The sequence below is a fragment of the Adelges cooleyi genome, unplaced genomic scaffold (genome assembly GCF_023614345.1).
Source record: "Adelges cooleyi isolate 19-005CV unplaced genomic scaffold, UGA_ACOO_1.1 ACOO_flye_CR_arks_rails_tigmint_CR_PRNA_23, whole genome shotgun sequence".
NCBI lineage: Eukaryota > Metazoa > Arthropoda > Insecta > Hemiptera > Adelgidae > Adelges > Adelges cooleyi.
In genome coordinates this window covers 4,613,110-4,638,203 of record NW_026095893.1, presented here as the reverse complement: position 1 = coordinate 4,638,203, position 25,094 = coordinate 4,613,110, and the positions used below count along the sequence as shown (strand labels likewise).

Sequence of the window (25,094 nt, the reverse complement as noted above, 5' to 3'; positions counted from 1 at the left end):
CAGCCATTAGACATAATCATGTGAAAAAAATAGGCATTGATATAAAAACTACGACATTTTATAATTGGAGTGAGTGTAAGCTATTATTACAAATATATTTTATTGATTTTTTACTATTTGTTATCTATTTTTTATTCTCTAATATATACATGAAATATGTTATTTTTCTATTTATTTTAGGCAAATTAGTTCGAATAAAATGTTTTTAAGCAAATAAAACACATTTATTTAATAGACAAAAAAATTCATGATAATAAACCATTAACTACACTAGTCGAAGTTAACATGAACAGTCATTCTTAAGTTTGTATTATAAACTTACAAGATAATAATAATAATAGCTATCCATAACGTGAGATGATAATGATTATGATATAATGCAAAAGCTACTGGTTAGTGGTTTAATAATGAAGATAATCGTAAGACCACTGGACTTCCTTATTGTATTCTAGTCAAATGAACATTTAAATGGGTTGCATGATCAAATTCATCTTTTCAGCTGATTAACGATTGCAGAGAGAGTGGGAGAGAGAAAGAGCATCTGTCTTCGATTGCCAGATGTCTTTTGAAGCGAGTAGGATACGGTTAATTGGAAAACGGCCATGTCTGTCTGAAACTTGTGTAAAATACTGCTCGCCCTGTACAAATAGAGCTTACGTGTTCATTGTACCGAGTAATTTACATGAAGACTTTCTAATTTGCAGCTTGTGTGGTAAAGAGCTGAATAAAACGAAAGAGAAAAGAGTTCGCGTTTATCGATTTTAGTATCTTTTTTGTTAACACACTTCTCTTGTTAAACTTACTTTGCCTATGTGTATACGCAGTTTGCTTTGTATAATTTTGTTTAATATAATGTTTGTATAATATATTTATTAATTGGTATGTTTAAGTTGTATTCAGCTATGTTGACTTTAAAATTATTCTAATTCTTTTGAAGACTGTAAACCTATAGACCGTTCAATACTAAAAAAGTTCTATATATACGTTACTGTTAAAGTTTCAACATTTAATAGAGCTCTAAAAAATGTATAGTTTTAGTCATTTTATCATTTTGTTAAATGTTTTTAGAAAGAATAATTACAAAATTGTAATTATTGCAAGAGAACATGAGTGTCTTATGTTAAATTGATCACCCTGTAAAATGAATTAAATTATTTGGACAAAAATAACATTCGTTTTTATTATTTATTGGTGGTTACTATTTTTATGGAAGTTGTTTAACAGCAATGCCCGGTCACCCGTGACCGTAGTGAGTTTTAAAATACTCCCAACTAGTTAATCTTATTAAGAACCGATTTGACTCCACGTATACCCTTTTGTGCAACAATTTAAAGTTATAGCCATACTCGTATTGTTGTTCGCATTGTATTATTTTTAAATAGCTCACTTTACATTTATTAATTTAACTTTGTTTGTTTTAGAGATTGGAATGGCATTCGACTGACGTTGACTACAAGATGTGTTTGGTTAAAGGCAAAGATGAGGTATGTCTAAATGGTTTATATTTTAATTAAATAAACTTAAGTAAATGAAATGAAGTTCACTTTAAGAATTTTTTTTATTTTTTCTTATTATCCTAGCTATATTATAATTTAACGGTACAATTTCTATTGAATAGTGTTTTTATACAGAAATGAGCTTAGGTACGGTATTAAATATTATGTTTTAAATGTTTTGAAGTTGTTATTTGGAGAATTCCGAGTAAAATAAATAAGGTCACCGAAATCCTATTTTCCTCGAGTATAAGTTGACCTTTTTTTCGTGTTGTAACGCCGAAACATAGTTTTAAGTGTAAACTTAAACATTATTGTTGCCATGGGTAGGAAAAAAATGAATTTATAGTAATTTATATAATTGCCATTACATGTAGGCCAAATGTCTCATATATAAATTGTATAGATTAGAAAGGAACAATATTGGACATAATTCTTTAAAGTTTAATTCTTTAATTATAAATTTAAAGGAATTATCCTCCAGAGTTTTTTTCATGATATATACGGTTTTCAATGTGTCAAAACTTTCATAGATTCAACTATTAGTTTGATCATTTTTGATCATCTATGTTGTCATTCGTCAGCTAACGAATGACAATAGGCATAGATCTGAAAATTATCAAACTATAAGTACATGGTTATGTTATTTCATTTATTTAGAAATAGGACTATTACATTTAGCACTGTACAGTGTACACAGTACATAATATCATATTTGTCTATAATATAGCGTAATTATTTTTGCATACTTTGTTTATGTACAATATTATTACGTAAGTTATGTATTTGAACATGGGCATTTATACGTTGTAGTCTGTAATTCAATATTATTATAGTAAATAGTTTATAATTATTATCTAATACTTATTGTAATTTGGCCAATTAAAAAAACCTTATGGCTAATAATATCATAGAAATGATAGTCAATATCATAATTCGCTAGAAATGAAAAAAAAAGAAAACCCGTATTAAGTTACCGAACTGGTTTAATGTATTTATTGTTGTTTTATATTTCAGTTTCGTTGTAAAAATAAAAAAAAAATAGAAATTTGTTTACTAATTACTCATATAGCAATAGAGTAGGGTTTTTTTTAAATTTCCTAATGGCCCTGGTAAATGACGACGGGACGATCATTTCAATTGTTATTATTTACTTTCCGTCGAGGGTCTCTCCATTCTCCAATTGTTTACTAAGCACTTAGCCAACTTCAATACACAGTATCGGGATTCGGGATTGTTATCTGACCGATCATAGTTTATTGATTTATGGCGGGACTATTAAACTTTAAATAGACCATTTTAAAAGTTTTCACATTTGCTCCCCTCTTCAGTATTTTCAAAAGTTTTTTCTCGCGTGTAAGAGCGAAATCTGCTACATTAGTCTAAAGATGAAAAACATGTCAAAAACTGTTCAGCTATTCGTTCGGGTATCACATAAACGTGGCCGATTTTTTCACCCCCCCCCCCCCTATTCCCGTTTCGCTCCGTCTCTGACAGTATTATCATTAAAGACACCCGGCAACGCTTATGAGAAAGATGGTGTCACCTCCGAGTATTGACGATCAATCAACACACAAAATACCACGCCTCCACCACGGTGGACTCCTGCGGACGTTTACACGGGAAGGGGAGGGGAGATATTTTAAAAGTTTAATAAGACGTGATATTGAGCTTTTTCCACGAAGACAGGTGGGATTAGTATGTTGCGTAAAAAAAGATAGTCATCTATCACCATAGTGTCTCGAACACGATCATTACCTCCCTATACCGAGCCTGACTTTTTTTACTTGCACATCTTATGAAAGCACAGTCGTTAAAATAATATTTATTAATAATATTTAAAATCATAAATTGACACTAACGCCGGATAAAAAACATAATACGTGACAGAATGATCTGGCATTAATTTCCAACGGTAAATTGTTTCACCCCTTCCGAATGAGGTATTTGTAATAATTTGACATTATAAAACAATATTTGGCATTTTTAAAGTGACGATCCTTTCAAGAAAGGTCAGCGTAACCTAACCAGAAAGTCAATATCAATATATTCAATATATGGTATGACTATATGGATTTGTTAGGTCATATATTATTCGGTAAAAGTGCAATAAGAATATTAAACATTTTTTTTAAATAACATTTTGTAACCCAAAAAAAATCGGGGTGTTCTAAAGGCACCGACCCAATAGTAAAAATGGCCCCAAAAGCTAAAAAAAAACCGGTAGGTTAGGTTAAATTAGGTACCTATTATGTTTGTCATAGAACCGGTTATAATCATACTGACGTACTACTACAAGTTATAATATGTGATCAATTTTAATCTTTATAAATCAAACTAGTAATAATTACATGTTATATCTCAAAGTGAATGGACGAAGCAAACGTTATTGAATATTTCGTTATTTTTATAATTTGTCAGGAAAATCTCTTTTTAGGGATTTATTATTATTTACTTTGTTGATTTTCGTTTATGGTCGAAGGCTACACGTTATTTATGTGTGCAATAAACTTTTGATGTTATACTTGCTGCTAACACGGCGGTTTAAATAGGCAAATGTGATACATGCGAGCGTACCCATGCTCAATATTTATAGAGGCTACGGAATTCCTTTGATAATATTATATGTTATGCTTATGAAAAAGTTGCTACATGCTTTGAGGAGCGTAACACGATATTATAATATTATACCGCGTTGAATACATAGCTTTCGTAATGGTTTGTGGTTGAAAAATAATATTTTAACCCGTATGTATGTATTGGGTACATACATACTGGTTAAAATATTATTTTTCCCGTTTATAGAGGTATAAATAGGTACCCCTATTTACTCATTCACTATACACATATTAGTTGTGATGCATATAAACTTTAGTGGGCGCCACACAAATTTACTTGTTTTCGTGATTATAACTTCAGTTTTGGATGATCCGCGTTTCCTTTTAATAAAATCGAATAGACTGTTAAATTATTTAAAAGTTTACATAACTTATTATATTTTCCAAGGTCTTTACATTTGGGAAATGACTATATAAACTAACGCGTGCATGATATTTTGGTACTTGGGGTTCTATTTATTCTTAGCTACGATGCGAAACTAAGAAGGTCCTTTGATATTTAATTAAAAATAATAATATAATTTTTTTGATACCTATTTAAAACATACATTATATATATATATATATATATTTATACACAGTATACATTTTGTAGGTTAAAATAGGATTTAATTTAATGATAATTTCCAGTTCGGCGGACTTATTATGAAGCAAACGTTTAGCAAATGCGCGCTGCAATTAGTTTGTAAATGGCTAGACATAAAATAAAACGAAATCAAGCTAGGTCGTTTACATGGATGAAAGTCATATTATTGTACGCTGTATAGGCTCAGGTATTTAACGAGGGTTATTTGCATTCTGTTTACTGATAGTGTTGTTGTTTATCATTCAGTTTGTGGGTAGTTTTTAATGTAACGAGAAATAGTGTGATGGGGAGAGGGCCGATAAGAAAGAAAGAGCCATTTTTTTTTCTTTTGTGGGGAATGAAGGGATTATTTTCTTTTTTACCGTGCCATTTGCGCTTTTTCTTCTTTAATCATTTTTCCTTCCTATTCGGCGGAGTAGAAAGAAAACGATCTGGTTGATAAATTGCCGTCGACCAAAAACAAACGTTTAATCTGCATTGTTACATACTATTATCTTTTTCTTTTAATGAATATAATTTAAAATGAAATAAATAACTAAAAATAAACCCCGCTGTAAAGAAGTTATAAAATAAAAAAATTGTTCAAAACACTTAAGTTCTTTTAAAATATTATGACGTTTATAAAAATTAAATGTTTTAAAAATTATAGTGCACTCGACAACCGCAATATCCAATTTCGATTAGATTCATTGATCTAGCTTTTTGCATTATTTTAGCGATAATAATTTTAGCTTAGAACACTCATGGAAATTCACAGATTCTTTTAGTTTTTATTTCATTAAAATTAGTTCAGCAGTAGGTATAAAACGTAAACTTACATACACCATAGCCCCCCTTCTTCCGCAGTCGGGTAAAAATATATAGTATACAATACCCAAAAATGTTTGTTTGCGGTTGTTATGATGTTATTTTTACTAAGCAATTTACTATAATCATTATTTAATGACCACGCTTTATCGAGTATATTTAATTACAATAATGTATACATTTTTTTTTTTATATTGTTTTAAATTTACTAAAAATGTACTTAGGAAACCTAGTATATAGTCTTCATAGAACATAGTTTCACATAATGACTTGGTAATGTTTACTGGCTGCAACAAAAAACAAAGCACGCTAGTTATCAAAAAAAGGTATAACTCGTAGCGTTTAGTGTAATTATTATTTAAATGTCAATAGTCCCAACTTTACATATACTTGTTTTTGTATTTTCCCCTTTTAGCTTTGGTATATGTATTTTAAATCTGTTTTTAATTTTTCTCGTGAAATCCCTTTGGTGGAGACACGCAACTACAAAAAAATAAAATTATATTTATATATAAAGAAAGAAGTAAAAACAAAACCGTAGTGACAAGGAACTAGTCCCGAGGGAGTCGTTTTGAGACTTGTTTTATGCGCGAATTCTGCTGCCGTTATTTGTTAGCACAATCATTTATGACTGTATACGTAATACATACAGATATATATATATATATATATATATATAATATGTAACCTGAATAATAGTGCTAATAATAATAACAAATAACGATAATAATAGTAATAAAGTATAATAATAGTAATAATGATAAAGACAGTAAAAGACGCCTCTATTCGTTTAGCGAAACGATCTCGACAGCATTAACGTTACCGTATATGAAGGTAAAATAGAGCTTGTATCTAATAAAAGAGGTTTAAACGTTCCTATTTATAATTTGGCCAACCAAACGACGAGTCTACATGTATTGTACAATTTTTCACTGTTATTTGTTACTACCCATATATGACGAGGGGCGTTATTGCGGACCTTGGTTATAATATTTTACAGGTTATCATATTGATTCCGCTGAACAAAGGCAAGCAATAATAAAATATAATTCAATAAATTATATTTATCACTAGCAGCACCAATTTACTATTTATGTACTATACATATATCTTATAAAAGTTATAATTATCAATTTTAATTGGAAATTGCAAGAAATTACTCCGTGGGTAATACAAAAAATATTCACTGATTTTTAAAAACTATTTTTTTTTACCCTAAGGTCGACTGCAAAATTTTTGGAATTTATAACTTCTTGGATTTTAACATTTTATAATTGATTAGGAATGTTAAAGCACCCATGGGTAGTTTTTGATTTTTTATTAAATTATCAAGTTAAGTAATAGCTAAATAATTATGAATTTATTAACATTTCTGTATTATTTATACCGATATGAAAAAAGAAATAATATTTAAAACTTAAAAGTATATATTATATCAAAATATTATTGTTAACAAATTTTAATGTTTTTCTCTGTTTCTTGTAAAGTGCTTAAGTTCATTTTTGGAGAAATGTACGGTGCGTAATTTCTTACTAGATTACTTAAATGATGACCATCGTTTGGTATTTATCCTCTGTATTGGCTATTATAATAACTGCAGACAATTGTTTGAGGATAGGATAATTTTTGAAGAATAGTCGGCTGGATTGAAACAATTATATTTTAGTGAAAAATGGTTGGTTAGTACGAAAAGTATCAGCGGTAAACGCATAAAAGTTATCGTGCTTATATTCATTATTAATTATTATTATTATTAACGTCGGTTAAAATGTATTCACGTATTAGATAAGTAATAAGACTTATCTCTGTCTCTGTTTATTTATATATATAGTATATAAATGTATTAGAGTGGTCCTCTAAAGTAGAATATTACTTTTAATCCATGCTCTATAAGTGTTGGAGTTTAAATGAAATTGAACAGAGGTATCGACACTTGTACACAAAATTATTGCATAACTTTTTGCCTACTCCATTGTTTGAGCTGAAACTTTGATGTATATGTAGCTTAAAGTCTTCAGCAGACTCTTAGACTAGATAAGGTGTTCGAGTTCAGCACACACACACCTTACACAATCATTTACACCTATCAAAACGTTGCCAAAGTATTAAATTTAACGGAAAATAGGGGTTTTTCGGTAATTTTTTTTTGATATTAAATGTACCTGGGAGTTGTCGCTTAGGTCAAATACGGAATAACCAAGTTCAATGTATCATAACTTTTGGTAACATAGTGCGCAAAGATGAATAGACTCAACTTGCTCATATTACCCAGACAAGCGGTTTTCATTAAAAAAAAAAAAACTATATAATAAAAAACATTAATACTTTTTTTTAGGAATATACAAAGATGGCTAAATACTTACAACATTTAAAGTGTTTAGTTGGTTATTTAGTTGTAGGTACGTCAGAACCTTTCGTGTAAAATTGGGTGGGTATAGCGAGGACAAATTATGTAGGGTAGGAAGTTTTGGGTCAAATGTTCATAAAACCGGAACCCCGCTGTCAAGAAATGGTCGAAACGTCATCAATAAGTTTCAGCCACACAAAGCACCATCAATCACTTACTCTAGGAAAACCAGACGTGACCAGAAAATCTGCCATACCTCTCCCTTGTTCTCTCTCTTGTCAAAAAGAAACCCCAAGGGGTTGATTTGGAAGTGACAGGACGGGAAGAACAATGTAGTAAAGTAGTAGGTACGAGGTATAATACAGCAAGATAAGATAATTGCATGAAAATTGAACTATAATTAACTATAGTTTTTACACACTGGTAATGTAAGTCAAAACATAATAATAATATATGCATTAGCTGTAATTTAGTTGTAGCAGATGTATAAATAATATAATATAAAATCCTGAATTTTAAAATGAATATGTATAATAGGTGATACCCGTTTTTATAAAATTCATAAAAAATAAACCTACCAAGCTGTCAAAGTATATTAAAATTTAAAATGTTTTATCATCCACAGTATTAATAAATGTAATATTATCAATATTAAAAAAGTGCTACACAAACAAATTCAATGGAAATGTAATGCACAAATTAACAACACTTAAGTTTAATAGTACACATAATGCAAATTATGCAAGCATAAAAAATATAACCTCAGAATTGACGTTTGTACTACTTACACAAATTATTTGAATATACAATAAACAAATAATAAATACCTTTTAAAACTAAATGGTTTAACTGTGTGGAACGTTAAAATATAATGTGTGCCCTCTCCTTTCCTGACAAAATTAGAGCTCAAATTAACTATGACTTTAGTCGGGCTTCAAGGAACCCTTGCCAATCGGTTCAGTGGTTAAGCCGCGAAAAAGTAACAAACAAATACACTCACTGGAGTTTATTTAACATTTATTGTAACATTTGGGTTTCGCTGATCTCAAAGTCTAAAACATCCACGCTCAATATATGATTTTATTTTATTTTTATAAAATTGAAAATTAACATTTATTTAGCCATTATATCATCATAGTTAATATACTATTTACGCAATATCGTTATAAAATATTATGCAACTCTTATTGTTTTTTTATTGTACATTTACTTAATAGGATTCTGTTGACTTTAATAATTCAAAAATTATTTTCAGGATAACTGTCAGAATTACATTAGAGTGCTAGCGAAAATGACTTCTGGCCGGCTTCTAGTTTGCGGCACGAACTCTTATAAACCTCTTTGCCGGGATTACTCCATTGATGTAAGCTATTTTTGAACATTTTGTAAATAGGTATTTTGTTTTAACCTTGTATGCTATTTGATTTACAGCCCGGAAGTTATTCTTTAGGCAAAGAAAGTCCTGGTCAAGCCGTATGTCCTTACGATCCAAAACATAACAGTACCTACGTGTATGTCGGTAAGTGTAGAACAATTTAATCTGACATCTGACACATAATGTGGCTTTTTTTAAATTATTATTTCCAAACATTTTAGTGACGGTCTAACAGTAAACATTTTCTTATCGTTTTTCGTATCAAACAAAAACAGTATTTATTCTCACCTTTGCGTCGAAGCTAAAGAACTTAAAACAATCTAATATCGAATACACTAATAAATAACTATGAGAATTATGTATTAATATATATTGTGTTGTACACAACAATATTGATCTGTTCTATATTAAGTCAATTACTTTTAAAAAATATTTACTCCGACCATGGTATATTGTTCTAATGGAATATTAAATCCGTACGCATCATTACTTTAAACGCTATTAAAATATACCCATGTTTTATCTACCTTTTTTATTGGGGTATTCAGTAAATTGTGTAACGTGCTTATACTAATCCTTGGGACGTGCAATGGACTGTATTATGTTATTTTTTCATTCGCAGATGGAAATCTTTTTTCTGCCACGGTGGCCGACTTCTCCAGTATGGATCCGATAATTTACAAAGAACAACTTCAAACCGAACAGTACGATTCTTTAAGTCTCAACGGTAAGATCAATACGCTATGCTTTTTTCTCCCATTTTTTTCCTGTATAAATATACAGACAAAAATTGTTTATTGTATTCCAACACAATGACGATATCTTAATCTTACACGACGCTTACAAATTGTCTTTTTTTTCAGCTCCGCATTTCGTGCATTCTTTTGCTCATGGCGATTTCGTCTACTTCTTCTTTCGCGAGACTGCTGTCGAATATATAAACTGCGGAAAAGTGAGTTATTATTGGTTTTTCTACGTCTATTTACCCTTCGTGTGCGCATTAGCCTTCTGAACGCGTCCAACCGGTAGTGACCCGAGAAATGGCGGTATTTTTTTCTTTTTCTAGTGGGTTTTTTTTTTTGTCGGCATTCGATTGTTGTAACAAATTACCCGCCGCTGAACTCTTGACGTGCCAGATGTTCAACATAATATATAAATCGGTCATTTTCGATTATTATTCTACAGCCAAGGGCCGTTTACCGTTTCCTCCGACGAATTTGACAGTAAAAAACGTCAAGAAGGTTGGCGGCCGCGGCGCGGTGTGTGTCGTACGGCTAGCAATTTCATAACAGACCGCGATTTGTCTTTCGAGTAAAACGCCCCGCCCCTCGCCTTATCCTTGTATTGTATCGGCTGGCACACACACTGTGTATCGGAAGTAGGGGTGGGTATTTTATTAAGAAACTGCTGCGAACATCGGCTTCGGGGTTTGTCGCGAGTTACGGAAAATTGTAATGGAAATTCGGTTTAGCCGTCTCCAAACGGCGACATGACATGTTTTCGTCCGAGACACGTTTTTCGCAAACATGATTTTCCCATAAACGCCACGAGGCTGAGTTGAAGTAACTCGATGATGCGCTCGTCTGGAGGTCCTACATGCGTATATCAACCCACACAAGAACATTAATATGTATACACATATATACCTATGTATATACACATTCACTATGTACTACGTTTACTCGTTTTACTACTGAAGCGCCCGGGGAGGAAGCACCGTATAAAGTCTGTGCCGGAGAGGTGGTGTGCGTTAACTGAAAAAAAAAATCATTTCTTTAAAATAAAGTTTTCCAGATTCTCTGCGTTTGATAGGCCATTCCCTGTATTGCGCGACAACGTTGTCAGTCTGGATAAGGCTATTTGAAAACATAAGATAGAAAAAAAAACAAATGTACTCTATAAGTTTCGAATTTTCAATTCACTGAAAATTGTCTATTACATCAGAAATATGTCGTCGGATCGTTTTTTACGTGACTCTAGATTGTGACAAATAGCATATATTTATTTACATCGTTATTAAAATTATTGCCTTATCGATTTATTTACATAGTTTTCAATTCAAGCGGATTGCAAACTAAATTATTACAAATACCGTTTTAATTCTAGTAATAATTTTAACCGTAAACGTTATTGTATGACTAAATGAGTAGCAAGTTTTGAACGTTCTTTAAAATAAAATCAATTAAACCTTAATTTTTCAACATTTTGATGAATATATGTAGGGGATTGTCATGAACGAAATTTGAAAAATAACTTTCATCATGTAAAAAATAAGATAAAAATCCCTCTTTTCGTTGAAAATCATTTTTTTTTTCACGAGCAAGTAACCTTAAAATCCGAATGCATAATGTTGTACGGCAGTTTGAAATTTTAAACTTAATATTATTCATTTAGTGGTTTAGTTTAAATTGTTTTTAAAAACGCTAGTTAAAAAAAAAATGGAACATTTTCTGTTTTTTATTATTATAGCAGTTGTCCAAAAAAAATTTGAATTTTTAATAATAGTCAAATAACCAACCTAATTGCTTTAACTCATTTAACATGAATTGACCCAAAAGGTTTTTGATTTGAATAAAAATAATACTACATTTATCCAAATGGATCGTCCAAATACAAGATCTAAACAAAGTTTTTTTATTTAAGTTGCTAACTCACATCGTTACCGCGGTGTCTAAACACGCTCGTTTAATCACATATAAAACAAATGGTTTTTAAATGCAAATTTTCTTTAACAGATCTAGAGGAGGTCTTGTACCGTATATATTATATATATATGTGTGTGTATGTGTAATCTGCTTTCGTGCGTCTTCGGCTGTACAGTTCTAACAAAAACGGTTTGCTTAATAATTTATTACTGTCCTACTGACAAAAAGGTATCTACATCTACACACTCTCGCCTATTAGTCATAATAATAATAGTATACTTTTTAATTTACAACTAACGCAAATAAAACCATCTGGTTACTTCATCTGGCAATACTCTTAAATTATATAATATTCGTTGTGGTTATATTTCACAATTAAATAACAACTGACATTGCAGCGTCATATTTGACATTTTCTGCGAACTGTGCTTTGTCAATTGTCAAGGCCGATATATATATATATATATATCACATAGGTGTTTAAGCTCTTTCTATGCTCTTACATACTTAGAGTACCTTTTGTCCCTTTTATTTTTTTTTTTATAATTTTAACGGTTTCAACGACAAAATGGCTACCGACCATTAGAATGGAACGAAGGTTTTCCAAGGTATATAGACCCTATTTTGATCTTATAATAAAATGTACCGCAAACGTAATATATCATAGTGTTTTCATATCGATATATTATATTATTATACCTTTACTTTGCCTCGGGTCAAAAAGTAATACCAATCTCTCATTCGATAACTGTTGTAAATATAGTAAATACAATTAAATTCGTCATTTTCCATAAGGGCGTGTTATTTATGTACAACTTCAAATTACTGGCAAATAAATAAGTTTATAACAAAGAGCCGAGTTCACATTTAGTTAACAACTTTTGGCAAATAAGCGTTCGTATTGGTGTGTTCCAAGATGACTATTTTGTTTTTTTAATTAAATCTGTGTACACACGAGTGTTTAGTTAAATTCACATAATTAATGTATTTCCACACAGAACGTTTTCTCTCGGGTTGCCAGAGTGTGCAAAAACGACCGCGGTGGACCGCAACAGCTCAAAAACCGATGGACCTCCTACTTAAAATCTCGTCTCAACTGTTCTGTTCCCGGCGAGTTTCCGTTTTACTTCAACGAAATACGTAAGTACTTTTTATATAATACACCACAATTTTGTTAAAATAAGTTCATCATCCGTTATAACCGCAAACTTGATTTAGTCGCGTTTGACCTACTTATACAGTTAAACTTTTATTCGTATATATATATATATATATTATATATATATATATATATATATATATATATATATATATATATATTATGTATATAAAATATGATAGCTTTTAAGATATGACAGAAGTAAAAGATTTTAAATTGTATTTGCATAATATAATGAGTTGAGAAGAAGCTCGCGTGCTAAACTGTTTCCGTTTTATTTTATCGAGTTGAAGTTTCATTTAGAAACTTTTTTTTCAACTTCTTTTTAATTATGATCGATAACAAAAATATTAAATAAATAAAAATGCTACATATTTTTTTTGTCAGAAATAATCATTTTTTAGTATAATCTTACAATTTTTGTAATACAAGGTTGGTATAATATATTATTATTTAATCGGAGGTCGCGGGTCTACAAGAATTATTACTATTGAAAGTGACAAAATCGTTTAAAATCGACAATAATGTGCTTAAAATTGAATTTTTAGTGGATACGGTTAGGGTTGATTGTTCGTCTATAATAATTTATTGCCGTCATTAACTATATATGGTAATTAAAACATAATATAACTATTTTCCGATGCCTGTTGACTGTTGATTCACTTTCACATAGCAAACTGTAATATTTCCCCTTTCTTTGGTTTTCCATTGTTTTTTTTTTATTATTATCATATAACTAACTTGTTGTGCGTTTCTTAAATATTTGTTATTTTTGCTAATGTAAAAATAAAATTGGAATTATCAAACTAAGGTAGCAGAAGAGTGTGGCAGCTCATTCTTTGCGAGCGAGCAAGTGAGCCTTTTGGAAGTTTAAAAAACACTTTTTTCGTTACCAAAAAATGTACATAATTACTTGGTTCAAATTTTATTTTGTTTCTTTAAAATATACTTATTTTAGAAAAGCTTAATTCTATTTGATAATACCACTGCCAGCTTTTTTATATACGTTGCACTTAAAGGACAAGACGCATTTCGATAAGGTTCATAAAGTTGTTGCCGGATTCGAAAACGGTTATTAATCTTTTTTCGTTTTCGGTATCACAAAGAAGCCAATTAAACGGATTGCAGACAATAATAACGAATTGTGTTTGTGTCTCGTATTTTGTACTTATCTCGGGGGAGCAGTTATGTATCGACCGAGTTGATTGGAAAATAAATGTTTATAGAATGACAATAAAGTTATTTGCATTATTGTATGGTACAATAGTATATAAGAATTTATTTGCTCGAAGCACGGTAATAATGATATGATCGTTTGACGTGATTTTATTAAGAAGAAAAAAAGTCAAGTTTAGAGTGTCCCGGGGTTAAAGAAAAAACAACCGGAAACGTAATTTTTTCGAAATTATTTTTCACATCGTGTTTTCTTCTCCACTGTCTTTAAAAAAAAAAAAAAGAACTGACGGCAAAATGTTCTATTTATTCCCCCTAAACTAATTATTATTTTTCATTTTCCTTCTACTACCAAGGGAAAAGTCGGCCTTTGCCATTATGAAACGAATAAAATACTTAGGGACCCATAAAGAGAGAAAAAGATATGAGGTTTGAGCCGCGCAAAAATTATTCGAGCACATTAAAGGTTACCGGCTTACGCAAAGTTTTAATTATAAAACCACTTTTGCCTCGCGGAGTTACTTTCTTTCTCGCTCGTTCTACCCCTGTTTTTCTCCCACTAAACACACGCTAGCGCACTTTTTCATTATTTCGAACGACAGCCTAACCCCAAAAACTCACAAATGGATTGTTAATCTTTTTTTCATTTTATTAAGATTGAATAACAATATGAATGATGATCATAACCAGTTGACGTAATAATTTTATATTTTTTGACGCCCTATATAACATTTTGAATAAACACACGTCTGTTTATTTATTATATATCTTGACGTTACTTGAAACATATTATCTATATTTGTATAACTAAAACTAGTAATAATTTTGACAACGAAAACTTGTAGTCTAGCATTAGAAAAATCAAGCTCAAAGTTTACATCCATATGGCGTTTTCATTTGGAGGTTAGGTGATTTGCTACCAGTTCGCAGAAAATTATGAATAATTCACTTATATAATTTCTTTACCAGCAAATAAAATGGACAGTTTGTAGTTTAGTTGACTACAACTTTGTGGACTTTGTAAAAATGTCACTCATACCCCTTGTGTTCTAGGCGCCTCATATATAATTATAGATGTACACGAATCAGGTTTAACGTTTCACATGACTAATAATAATCAGTTAAGTGAAATAATTGTATGAGTTTTATAAATTGTTCATTATGGCGTATTATTAAGTATTATATAGGTAACTTATTAAAATAATAATTATATTTTATAATAATAGTTATGGTTACTAGTCAGTTAACGGTCTTAAATAATTACTCTAACTAATATATTTTAGTATTTAATGTTAAAAGCGCATTAACAGTTTAGCTTACGGATAAAAATAATACAGCAATCTGCAATTCCCCTAGATTGTGTTAAAAAAATGTAAGTTCTAGAAATATTCAACACCCTGTGTTTTTATTTGAAACGTTTTTTTTTAAGTTTCTATAAAACGAATACATTTTATTTTAAAAAAAATATGTATAATATATATATATATAATACATGTACACATGTAGCAAACAAGGGACAAACTTTTGATTATTTATAAAAAAACAAGTTTTTTTTTAATAAACGGACTGTTATTAGAAATTTTATTATAAACATAACAAAGGTTCGATCACGGTTTTGGTTTCACAAAGATGTGATGTACATTTTTTTATAAGTCTAAAACCGCTAAGCAATAATCTAGTTACCAGTACAATTTACAGTTTAATCGATTACACAACTTATCTACAGTCGTAACTTTCTGAACAGTTTCCAAAGTACATACAAACAGTGTCGTGGTTTGCTGTGCCCAGAGTTAGACTGTATTCGGATAAAATGTTATCTAAGTATTACATTACATTGGTATAAATAAATAATATATCAGCTATTTTATGTTTGCTAGTTGGGGTTTAGAATATAAAAAAAAATACACAACAACCATTCAGCGTCGACTCCCTCCTCACCCCGATAGGTTGAATTGTATTTTTTTTTTTGTATTTGCCTCTCATGTAACGTTTACCACGGGTTTCAGAATCTGCCACGGACCTCGTGCAAGGTAATTACGGCGGTAAACCTTATCAAATGATGTATGGTGTGTTCACGACACCCGTCAACAGCATCACGGGATCGGCGGTTTGCGCCTTCTCGTTGGCAGACGTCCTGGATTCGTTCGAGGGAGAGTTCAAGGAACAGAACTATATGAACTCCAATTGGCTACCCGTCCCCGGTTCTAAGGTGCCCGACCCTAGGCCGGGTCAGTGCGCCAACGACTCCAGAACTCTTCCCGACCTCACACTCAACTTCATCAAAAGCCACTCGCTCATGGACGAAGCCGTTCGGTCGTTCTACAGGCAACCCATCATAATCCGCACCAGTGTCAAGTGAGTGTACCCATATAATCGGAGATTGGGCTAATTTTTATTTTCGACTAATAATTATATATAATATGCTCCGTCCGTTGTTGTGTTTTGATCGATACCAGTTTTAAAAAACAAATTCATATTTCAGTTACAGGTTTACGGTCATAGCCGTCGATCCCCAAGTGAAAGCCATCGACGGCAAAACCTACGACGTGCTCTTCATCGGCACAGGTAATACTACATTGCTAAAATTGCGTTATTGACGCCCTAATATCACAAAAACAACGCATGTTTCCGTTGTGTTCCCCCCATAACGATCTGGATAGATGTACGACGGTCTGTAGGCTTTCGAATGTTTCACCCTCGTCATGGGAACTTGCGTTTTTTGTTCTGTGATCTATGTATACTAGTGTTTTATGTATACTATCCGGTTTCGTTCGTTTGACGTTTATGTGTCGACAATCATTACAGATAGCGGAAAAGTGTTGAAAGCTATTAACGCGGCCAGTGCGGACAGCACGGAAAAAGTCAGTCCGGTTGTCATTGAAGAGCTCTACGAATTCGGTGGTCCCGGAACAACGGCGGCTGTGAGAAATATAAGACTCGAAGGCAAAAGACTGTTGGTCGTTACTGACAGACAAGTGGTGTCTCTTCCACTCGACAGATGTCAAAATCCACTCATAGCCACTTGCAGGTTGTTAAAAGAATAAAAAAAAAAACCTTACATAACACGTTTTTTTGTATATGTATATATATATATACTTGTTTATAATGCGTTTATTACTGCTTACAACTTGGCGAATGCCATGGAAACGCACAGAAAATGACTTCAAATTTATATACATTTTTTTTTTTTATTCTATAAATACCAACATCGATATCTTGAAATGTCATACAATCACGTAACGATACAAATAACACGAATACAGACAAAGACAGTTCAAGGCTGCAATACATTTTTTTTTTAAAAATCAAATTATTTTAAAATAGATTTTTACATTAAAATGTATAGAGTTATTGCGTTTGGTATATTGATTAAAAAATATTACAGTTTTAATAATATTTAGTATAGTACTAAATTCTGGACTAATTTGTTGTTCTAATACATCATTTTTGTTTTTATCTGTGTTTATTTTTTTAAACTCAAAACTTAATCAGTGAACCCGTTTTTGTTTAGTGAATGCATTGGACTTCAAGATCCGTACTGTGCATGGGACAAAGTAAACAAGAAATGTCGTTCAATGCGAGAAATACCTTCCAGTCGTTGGCACGAATTTTACCAGAGCATTCAAAGTGGCATGCATCATGAATGTCCTTCAGGTAAGACTTTTAGAGTTGTTAAATACAAAACTTGAGTTAGACTGTAAACACTGTGTTATTATTTTAGGTCTTAGCCGTAAAGACATATTTTCTTCAAACGCTCAAAGTGGAACTATTGGCAAATCTTTTGAAGACATTAGCGACACTAATACAATAAACCTTTCACAAGATGATCAAGCTTCTTCATTTGGTAAGCAAAAGCTATGAAATGAGAATAAATGTCTTGTTGTTCTTACTAATAATTCCAAAATTGTATCTAGTTGACTAGTTTATGAAGAAACCACTGTACAATAGAGGAATGGAAATTAGGATATTAATGGGTTCTAATCCTTCAATATTGAATTTAATCCTAATTTATGATAGTTCATCGACTTTCATTTTATAATATATATATATATGTATAAATTAAAATAACAATACCATTGTTTAGGATACAATATCGTTAAATTCATCAGTTGGCTCGTACTAATTATTAGTATCATAATTGCTCTGCTGTATAGAATAGTTCCATTATTGTTACTTTAGCTGAGTTTTAGCTTCTAATTTGCATATAATCGGTTTTGTTATAGGCACAGACAACGATGGCGTCAGAGTAGATGAACGACAAGAAGGAGGTTATACCATCGAGACAATATTGACTGCTGTTTTTGCCGCTTGTTTAGCTGCATTATTAGCAGGATTTTTGGCAGGTTATGCATGTGCTCGACGATGCGCAAAAAGCGAAGACGATAATTTACCATATCCAGACACTGAATATGAATATTTTGAACAACGGCACAACATGAACGCGTTAGTATAACAGAAATTATTTAAATTTGATTGCTGTGTTTATTTTCAAGCATTGTTTTTTACTAATTAACTAATGTATTACAGAAGAAGATTGGGTGAACCTAAACTACTCCCGCAAGAAGAAGTCACCTATGCCGAACCCGTGCTTATACCGCCTAATAAGGTAATACACGGATCACCCAAAGCCACATTGAGACATACACCGATGCCGCCAATGGGTTTTACTCAATTCCAACCAAATAATGCTCAGGACAGTTACTATTCTCAACAACAGAATATTAGGGATCACTTCGGAACACTCAGGTCTCAGAGAGAACATAAAGTAAGAAATGACTTTTCATAAAAAATCACAACTAATAATTAATTAATTAATAGTATAACAGTTGGTGGCTAACTATGATTTATTAGATTTTTAAATATACTTTTACTTGGACGTGTTAGTTGTTATTGAAATGTTATGTTTTTTCGTAGAATGATGGAAGCAACTATCGGGATGGCTTTGGTACGACTAGAAGTGTGAAAAAAGTGTACCTCTGAGGTGCGTCGGAGGGGAGGGCCAGATCGCGTCAACATAACGCGAACGCTAGTAGCTCATCATCGCCTTCCCCTCCGAGCTCATCGCCATCACCACCGGCATCCCCTTCAGTGGCCGCACGTATTACTCCGCAACCACCATTACAACAGCAGCAGCAGCAGCAGCAACAACAACAACAACAACAACAACAACAACAACAACCTCCATGCAGTTTTATTTATAGGGCTGGTGTATAATTTGTTAATTAAAGTACACTATTTTTGTTTGTTTTGGTTTTTTACTATTATTATTATTACTTAGCGTCGATTCATGTCCATGAAAGTAACACCGAGACTAGGGAGTTAGCTGATATTGGTTTTGATGTTGTTTGTTGCTACATGTATCAGACATGTTTATATTTTAACTATACTATCGACCTTAGAATGAGCATTTTAGATGGCTGTAAACAAAATTGTTCAAGAGTTTAACAGTAGAAATATTTATTAACAATTATCATAACACAAGAAACATTTGTGTTTATATTTTGACATAGTAATTAACTATAAGACATTTTTTTTAGATCGCTGCAAACTTTTTCCAATAATATAAAAATGTGATAGTTATTTTAATGCCTTTATTTATTATTAATATAATCTCATTCTCATTTAGATTACGACTTGCACGCTATAATAAGGAATTTTTTTTATTTATAAAATGTAATTTATACATGTTTGTTATCATTTATCCTTTTGCCAATTTTGTCTCGTCATATTATTATTTATTTAGATATCTTTCATTTATTAGGACTGAAGTCTTATCGCCAAGTGTTTTTTCTCTAATAATTTCTCAGTAATTTTAATTAATAAAAACAAAATAATTTAAGTTATTATTATTATTAATATTAGTTAATAAACTCAACATCCATGTAAATATAATCATGAGTTTTGTTTAGCCCTTTTCTTTGCTTTTTTTTTTACTTTTGTATTCATAGGCGGAAGATTTGTCTAAATTAATCAATATAAACATACATATTTTTTTTTAGTAATTTTACATTGGCAACAAAATAATTATTTACATTGTATGTTTATTAATTAGAACTACTTATTATTGCCTATTTATTTTTGATAGCTTTTCTTTAAATATGTTTTAAACTATTAAAGTTTAATATCCATTATAAATGTATACTAATGTATGTTATTAATTATTTATATATTATATTATATTTCGCTTTTATTAATTTATTATATATTTTAAACAATGTCTTTTTTACATTCATTTTTAAATATAAAATTTAGAATTATGAAATAAAAAATACATTTAATACATAGACACCAAAAATAATATTAATAATTTAAAAAAATATCAGTCTTTGTGATAGTATAAATGTAATTCAATTTTCATTTAACCTTGCATCAAAACAATTTTTTCATTTAATTCAAGTATTTTATTTTGAAATTCTATTCATATCTTTTATAATAGCTGTACTAATATTATTATTGGCCCAGCACATTATTGTATTGTAAAAGAATTTTTTCTCATACCTATTACATCAGCTTCTGTGTTTAATTTTAGAAGCATATTTTTTTTTTAAAATTTAATATCTCTAACCAAGTAAATTCGTTTGCACATTTTAGCTGTATTTTGAATACTGTCTTCCATCAAAGTAGATATATATTTTATGTCGCACATTTGGAACTTCGATCAAAATGTTAACACAATTTTTAACACCTAGTAGACTCCTTTATTAAATTATTATATTTTATTGTACATCATCGAATTTGAATTATATATATATATGATATAATATTTTTAAACTTTCAACTAATTGTATTTGTAGGTTATGTAAGTAAATTTTGGTTCACAAAAAAAAATTGTATTTTATTAATTATCTAATTAGGATGATAATTTATTACATTTTTTTGTTTGGACTTAACGACACGCTACATTACCTATTTATTAAATGCTATCACTGAGAGAAATTTATTCTTATAAATTAAAATATAGCACATTTAATTATTATTATTATTATTGTTTATTATAGCGTTAAAATGGCACTATTGCCAAAGTAATTTATGAAGCCATCCAAAGATTGCCTATGTAATAATAAAAAATAAAAATCTGTAAAAACTAAAATTTATATTATTTCATAGTGTTTTAATCTAAGATAAAAATACTAATTAGTCATTTAATTTAAAATTTTTATAACTATTTTGTTTTGATTTTAGTTAAAAGCTGAATTAATTGGTTGATTACGGTACTCGAAATGTTTATTAAACCTGTTAGAAGTTACATAGAAATAAATAAATATGTGGGCTATGTTTGCCACTCGAGATAAACTTTCAAAATTATTGTAACCCATAAAAAAACCTAGAACGTTTTACTTGCCTAAAATGACGACCGAAATGTTAAGACTAGTGCACTTATTTTACAGCCAAACTTATTTTCAATGAAGTATTATTTTGTTGAAATTTAACATTGTAAAAAAACGATACATATATTTGACTGTGCTTAGTTTATTTTTCTATTAAATATCAAACATTATTATGATATGATATTGTCAAACTGAAACTATTCTAATGTTATGTGTAAATTTTAGCGCTAGATAACATTCCATACTTAAAAATAATAATATTAATATTAAAGACGTAGTTGTATACATTTTGTAATTGTTAGTACTTTTATCAATTTATACTTAAAAAAAAAAATTGTTTGTATTTTATACATTTTTTTTTTCTTTTTTATAAATTAATGAATAATAATATGTCTATTTTATTTACATAGCTGAGTAGTTTAACTAAGTTTTTTAATAATTCGTAGAGCTTGGCACTAACTTGTATGGAAAGAGCAATGAGACTAGAATATGCTCAGAGTTAAAAAAAAAAAAAATAATCGCATGCTAAATTTAAAAATTATTGCAAGTTATATATTCGTTTATAGCTATGAGTAAGTTAGCATGTGAAAGTTCCATGTATTTCTATAAATAAACAATTTTTTTAATTGTTATATTTAAGTGAAATAAAACCAAACGTACTGATTGCATACCTAAAATTAATTATGGTTATTATATTGGTTAATAGTTTACAAAAAATAAAACAAATTATATTTAAAAATTAATTTTTGTATTTATTTAAAACAAAATGATATTTTTGTAGTATTCTGCAGAAGAGAATGTCAGAACTGTTTACGACTTAACTCCTAGTTTCCAATCTTCTGTAGTATGTATGTGTTGCTAACCTATACATGTTTATGATAAGGTGTTTTCACTTTGGTTTAAAAAGGAATTATAAGGCGGTTAGTTACTAAAACTGCACCTAATATTTTGGTAATCTGTATGATATATTGGTATTAAACACTTATTACTAATAACAAAAGCATTACATACTTATATTATCTTTATATCAAAATATATTGTAGGCTAATACTAATAATGTATAATAACTGATGATTTGTACCATATCTAAATATTGATAATTGCACTGTAACTGACGTTCAGGATTTTAAAAACACCATAACAAATTGAATGGAAAATTTACCGTAATTGGTATGATTGGTGCATATCATGTTTTACCATTATTTTTTCAACAAAAAAGTTTCAATGCCATATTTGGTTAAAATGATACTTTAAAATACATCTAACAATTTTAAACTTGCTTAAAGTTTAATACCTATTTAATTTGTATTTTATAAAATCAATAACATCACAAAGGGTTGTATAACAAATTATTTAACAAACGGATCTGGATTTTTACACTTTATTTTATGTGAAATCTATCTTTTCATGACTAATATCGTTCTAAAAACAATCTAGGTAAATTTGACGCCAAGCCAACAGTTTGGATTTAACCTATCACCTCTTATAGTAAAATTCCTGGTATACAGTAAAAGGTGAAGTCAACAAAACTTCAAAACCACATGTTTAAAATAAGTTTTATGTTGGCAATATATAGGAAGAAGTAGTTTTAATAAATTTCGCACACGTCAATTAATTTTGAGGTTAATTTGTATGGGCTTCAGGGATATTATTTTTTTAATGTATACAATTTTTTTTTATAAGCAAATACCATTTTGTTGATAAAAAATACTTTTACTGTGACAACATTTTGGGACTTTGGGCGGTCCAATTTCAATTCTGTAAAAGTATATGAATTTTTTGGCCTCTTTACTGGGTTATGTTGAAAACCAATTTTCAATTTTACAGTTTAGTCTCTTGTAATTATATTAATGAAGCCCACTGTTTACTTTTTACCGAGGTTACCATTTTTTGGACCTACCCAATCTCAAAAAAAAATACCTACAAAATTTCTATTGAGTCTTTTTTTACAATGTAAAAACAAATATTTTACAAATTCTATTTTGATATAATAATGTTACCAATTTATTATTCCAAAAGGGTATAATGAGATAAATATTAAAGTAAACGAATTAATAAATGTTAATATAATATTTTAAATTAGACGGAAAGCTAAACATTAATGGTCAAAGTTATCTATAGAGTGTACATCTATAAGCTACACTCAATATACCTATTGACTGTATATTATTGAACAGTTTGAGTTGAGATTTTATTTAGTATTATCCACAAGTGTTTGGGTATTTTTCTAGCCTATACAAAATAGTAAAAATTCCTCGCTTCCGTATATTATGTACATTACTTGTACAATTTATATACCATATCACATATAGCGATAGTGATCTACAGGGCGAATCGAATGACACGTCCTGCCAACATGAAGTATTTTACTCCTTGGCATTCAAATCGTTCTCTGTGGCTGTCAGTATACTTTTGACACAATTCAAAGCTAACACGTATTCTTACTGAATCACCAACTGTACGAGACTGACATAATATTACGAACAATCTTTGTATTAGATTTGATTCTGTAAACTTTCAGAATAATTTGTAGTATATTATTTACGACGGGATTTTTTTTTTTTAGTATTTGAATGATAAGCAAGTTACTCGCTCACTTCAAAAATTCACTAATAACATAAAAAACTGGTATATTGAATGGTATTATGTTTGATGCTATAGGATCTACCTACAATATTAGAAAATCTACCTTCAATTAGAAGAAAAAAAACAATTGTTGCAGTTATAAATTATAAATCAATTATACTTGCAAAGGGTTAGTTAATAATGCAAAATATACTATATGACACGAGATTTTTATTATCGTCATTTAATATGTTATTCGTGCCAAAAAAGATAATAGTTCCTAAGATAATGTTCTTCGTGTTGTTATGTTACCAAAGCACGATACAACTTTGTTTATTAATTAAAAAATCAAACAAATAAGTATATACGTGATCGGTGTCATGATTTAGTCAACTTATCCGTCACAGAAATTTAAAGGTGATAAAAGTTTTATTGTATATTCAAGTAATACTACTTCCATTTGAAGAAACGTTCAAAAGTCGGAGGAAATACACATTTTTGTTTTAACTTTTGATTTAAGCAGCTAGAAATATATTACTGTTATAATTTCAAAGCTCTTTCTAGTTAATAAAAAAAAAAATTATTCCAAGTACATAAATCTGGAAAATTGCAATACATAATATATTTTAGCTTTCTAGATTCCTTAAAAAAAATTTTTTTAAAATAATTATAGCTATATAAATGTAAATCTATAATATATAAGGCCAACAACCACGTATTATGTATGAAATCACAAGTATATTTGTTACTGACTTGTAGATCGTTGTATACATTTTATATCCACACTTAAAAAAAGTCACAGCCTACTTAAGCCTGACGGTTAAAATTATAAAACATGGAACATGCTTTAGCCTGCCGTCTCCTGAATAGTGATCATTATTGATCTATAATCTCCTTGCGATTTATGACGACAGTACAGTCTTAATTATATGTTCTGGCCAAAACGTTTGCATGACGACGACGACTCGTTATTATTTCGATGGCACCTTATATGTTAT

The 25,094-nt window shown here is 30.0% G+C and overlaps 1 protein-coding gene across 1 annotated transcript in view; it reads left to right on the top strand.

The window, feature by feature from the left end:
• The window catches only part of LOC126835402 (semaphorin-1A), a 113,032-nt gene extending 92,729 nt beyond the window's left edge, over window positions 1-20,303 (top strand). The window contains exons 5-19 of the mRNA XM_050567972.1: window positions 1,422-1,484; window positions 9,107-9,214; window positions 9,283-9,370; window positions 9,849-9,953; window positions 10,090-10,178; window positions 12,870-13,011; window positions 16,210-16,558; window positions 16,686-16,768; window positions 17,009-17,231; window positions 17,715-17,857; window positions 17,925-18,047; window positions 18,427-18,646; window positions 18,731-18,968; window positions 19,118-19,184; window positions 19,261-20,303. Coding sequence (XP_050423929.1) covers window positions 1,422-1,484; window positions 9,107-9,214; window positions 9,283-9,370; window positions 9,849-9,953; window positions 10,090-10,178; window positions 12,870-13,011; window positions 16,210-16,558; window positions 16,686-16,768; window positions 17,009-17,231; window positions 17,715-17,857; window positions 17,925-18,047; window positions 18,427-18,646; window positions 18,731-18,968; window positions 19,118-19,183 — 2,040 coding nt within the window. The 3' untranslated portion in view covers window position 19,184; window positions 19,261-20,303. The remainder of the gene's footprint in view (window positions 1-1,421; window positions 1,485-9,106; window positions 9,215-9,282; window positions 9,371-9,848; window positions 9,954-10,089; window positions 10,179-12,869; window positions 13,012-16,209; window positions 16,559-16,685; window positions 16,769-17,008; window positions 17,232-17,714; window positions 17,858-17,924; window positions 18,048-18,426; window positions 18,647-18,730; window positions 18,969-19,117; window positions 19,185-19,260) is intronic.
• Window positions 20,304-25,094: the final 4,791 nt, after the last annotated feature.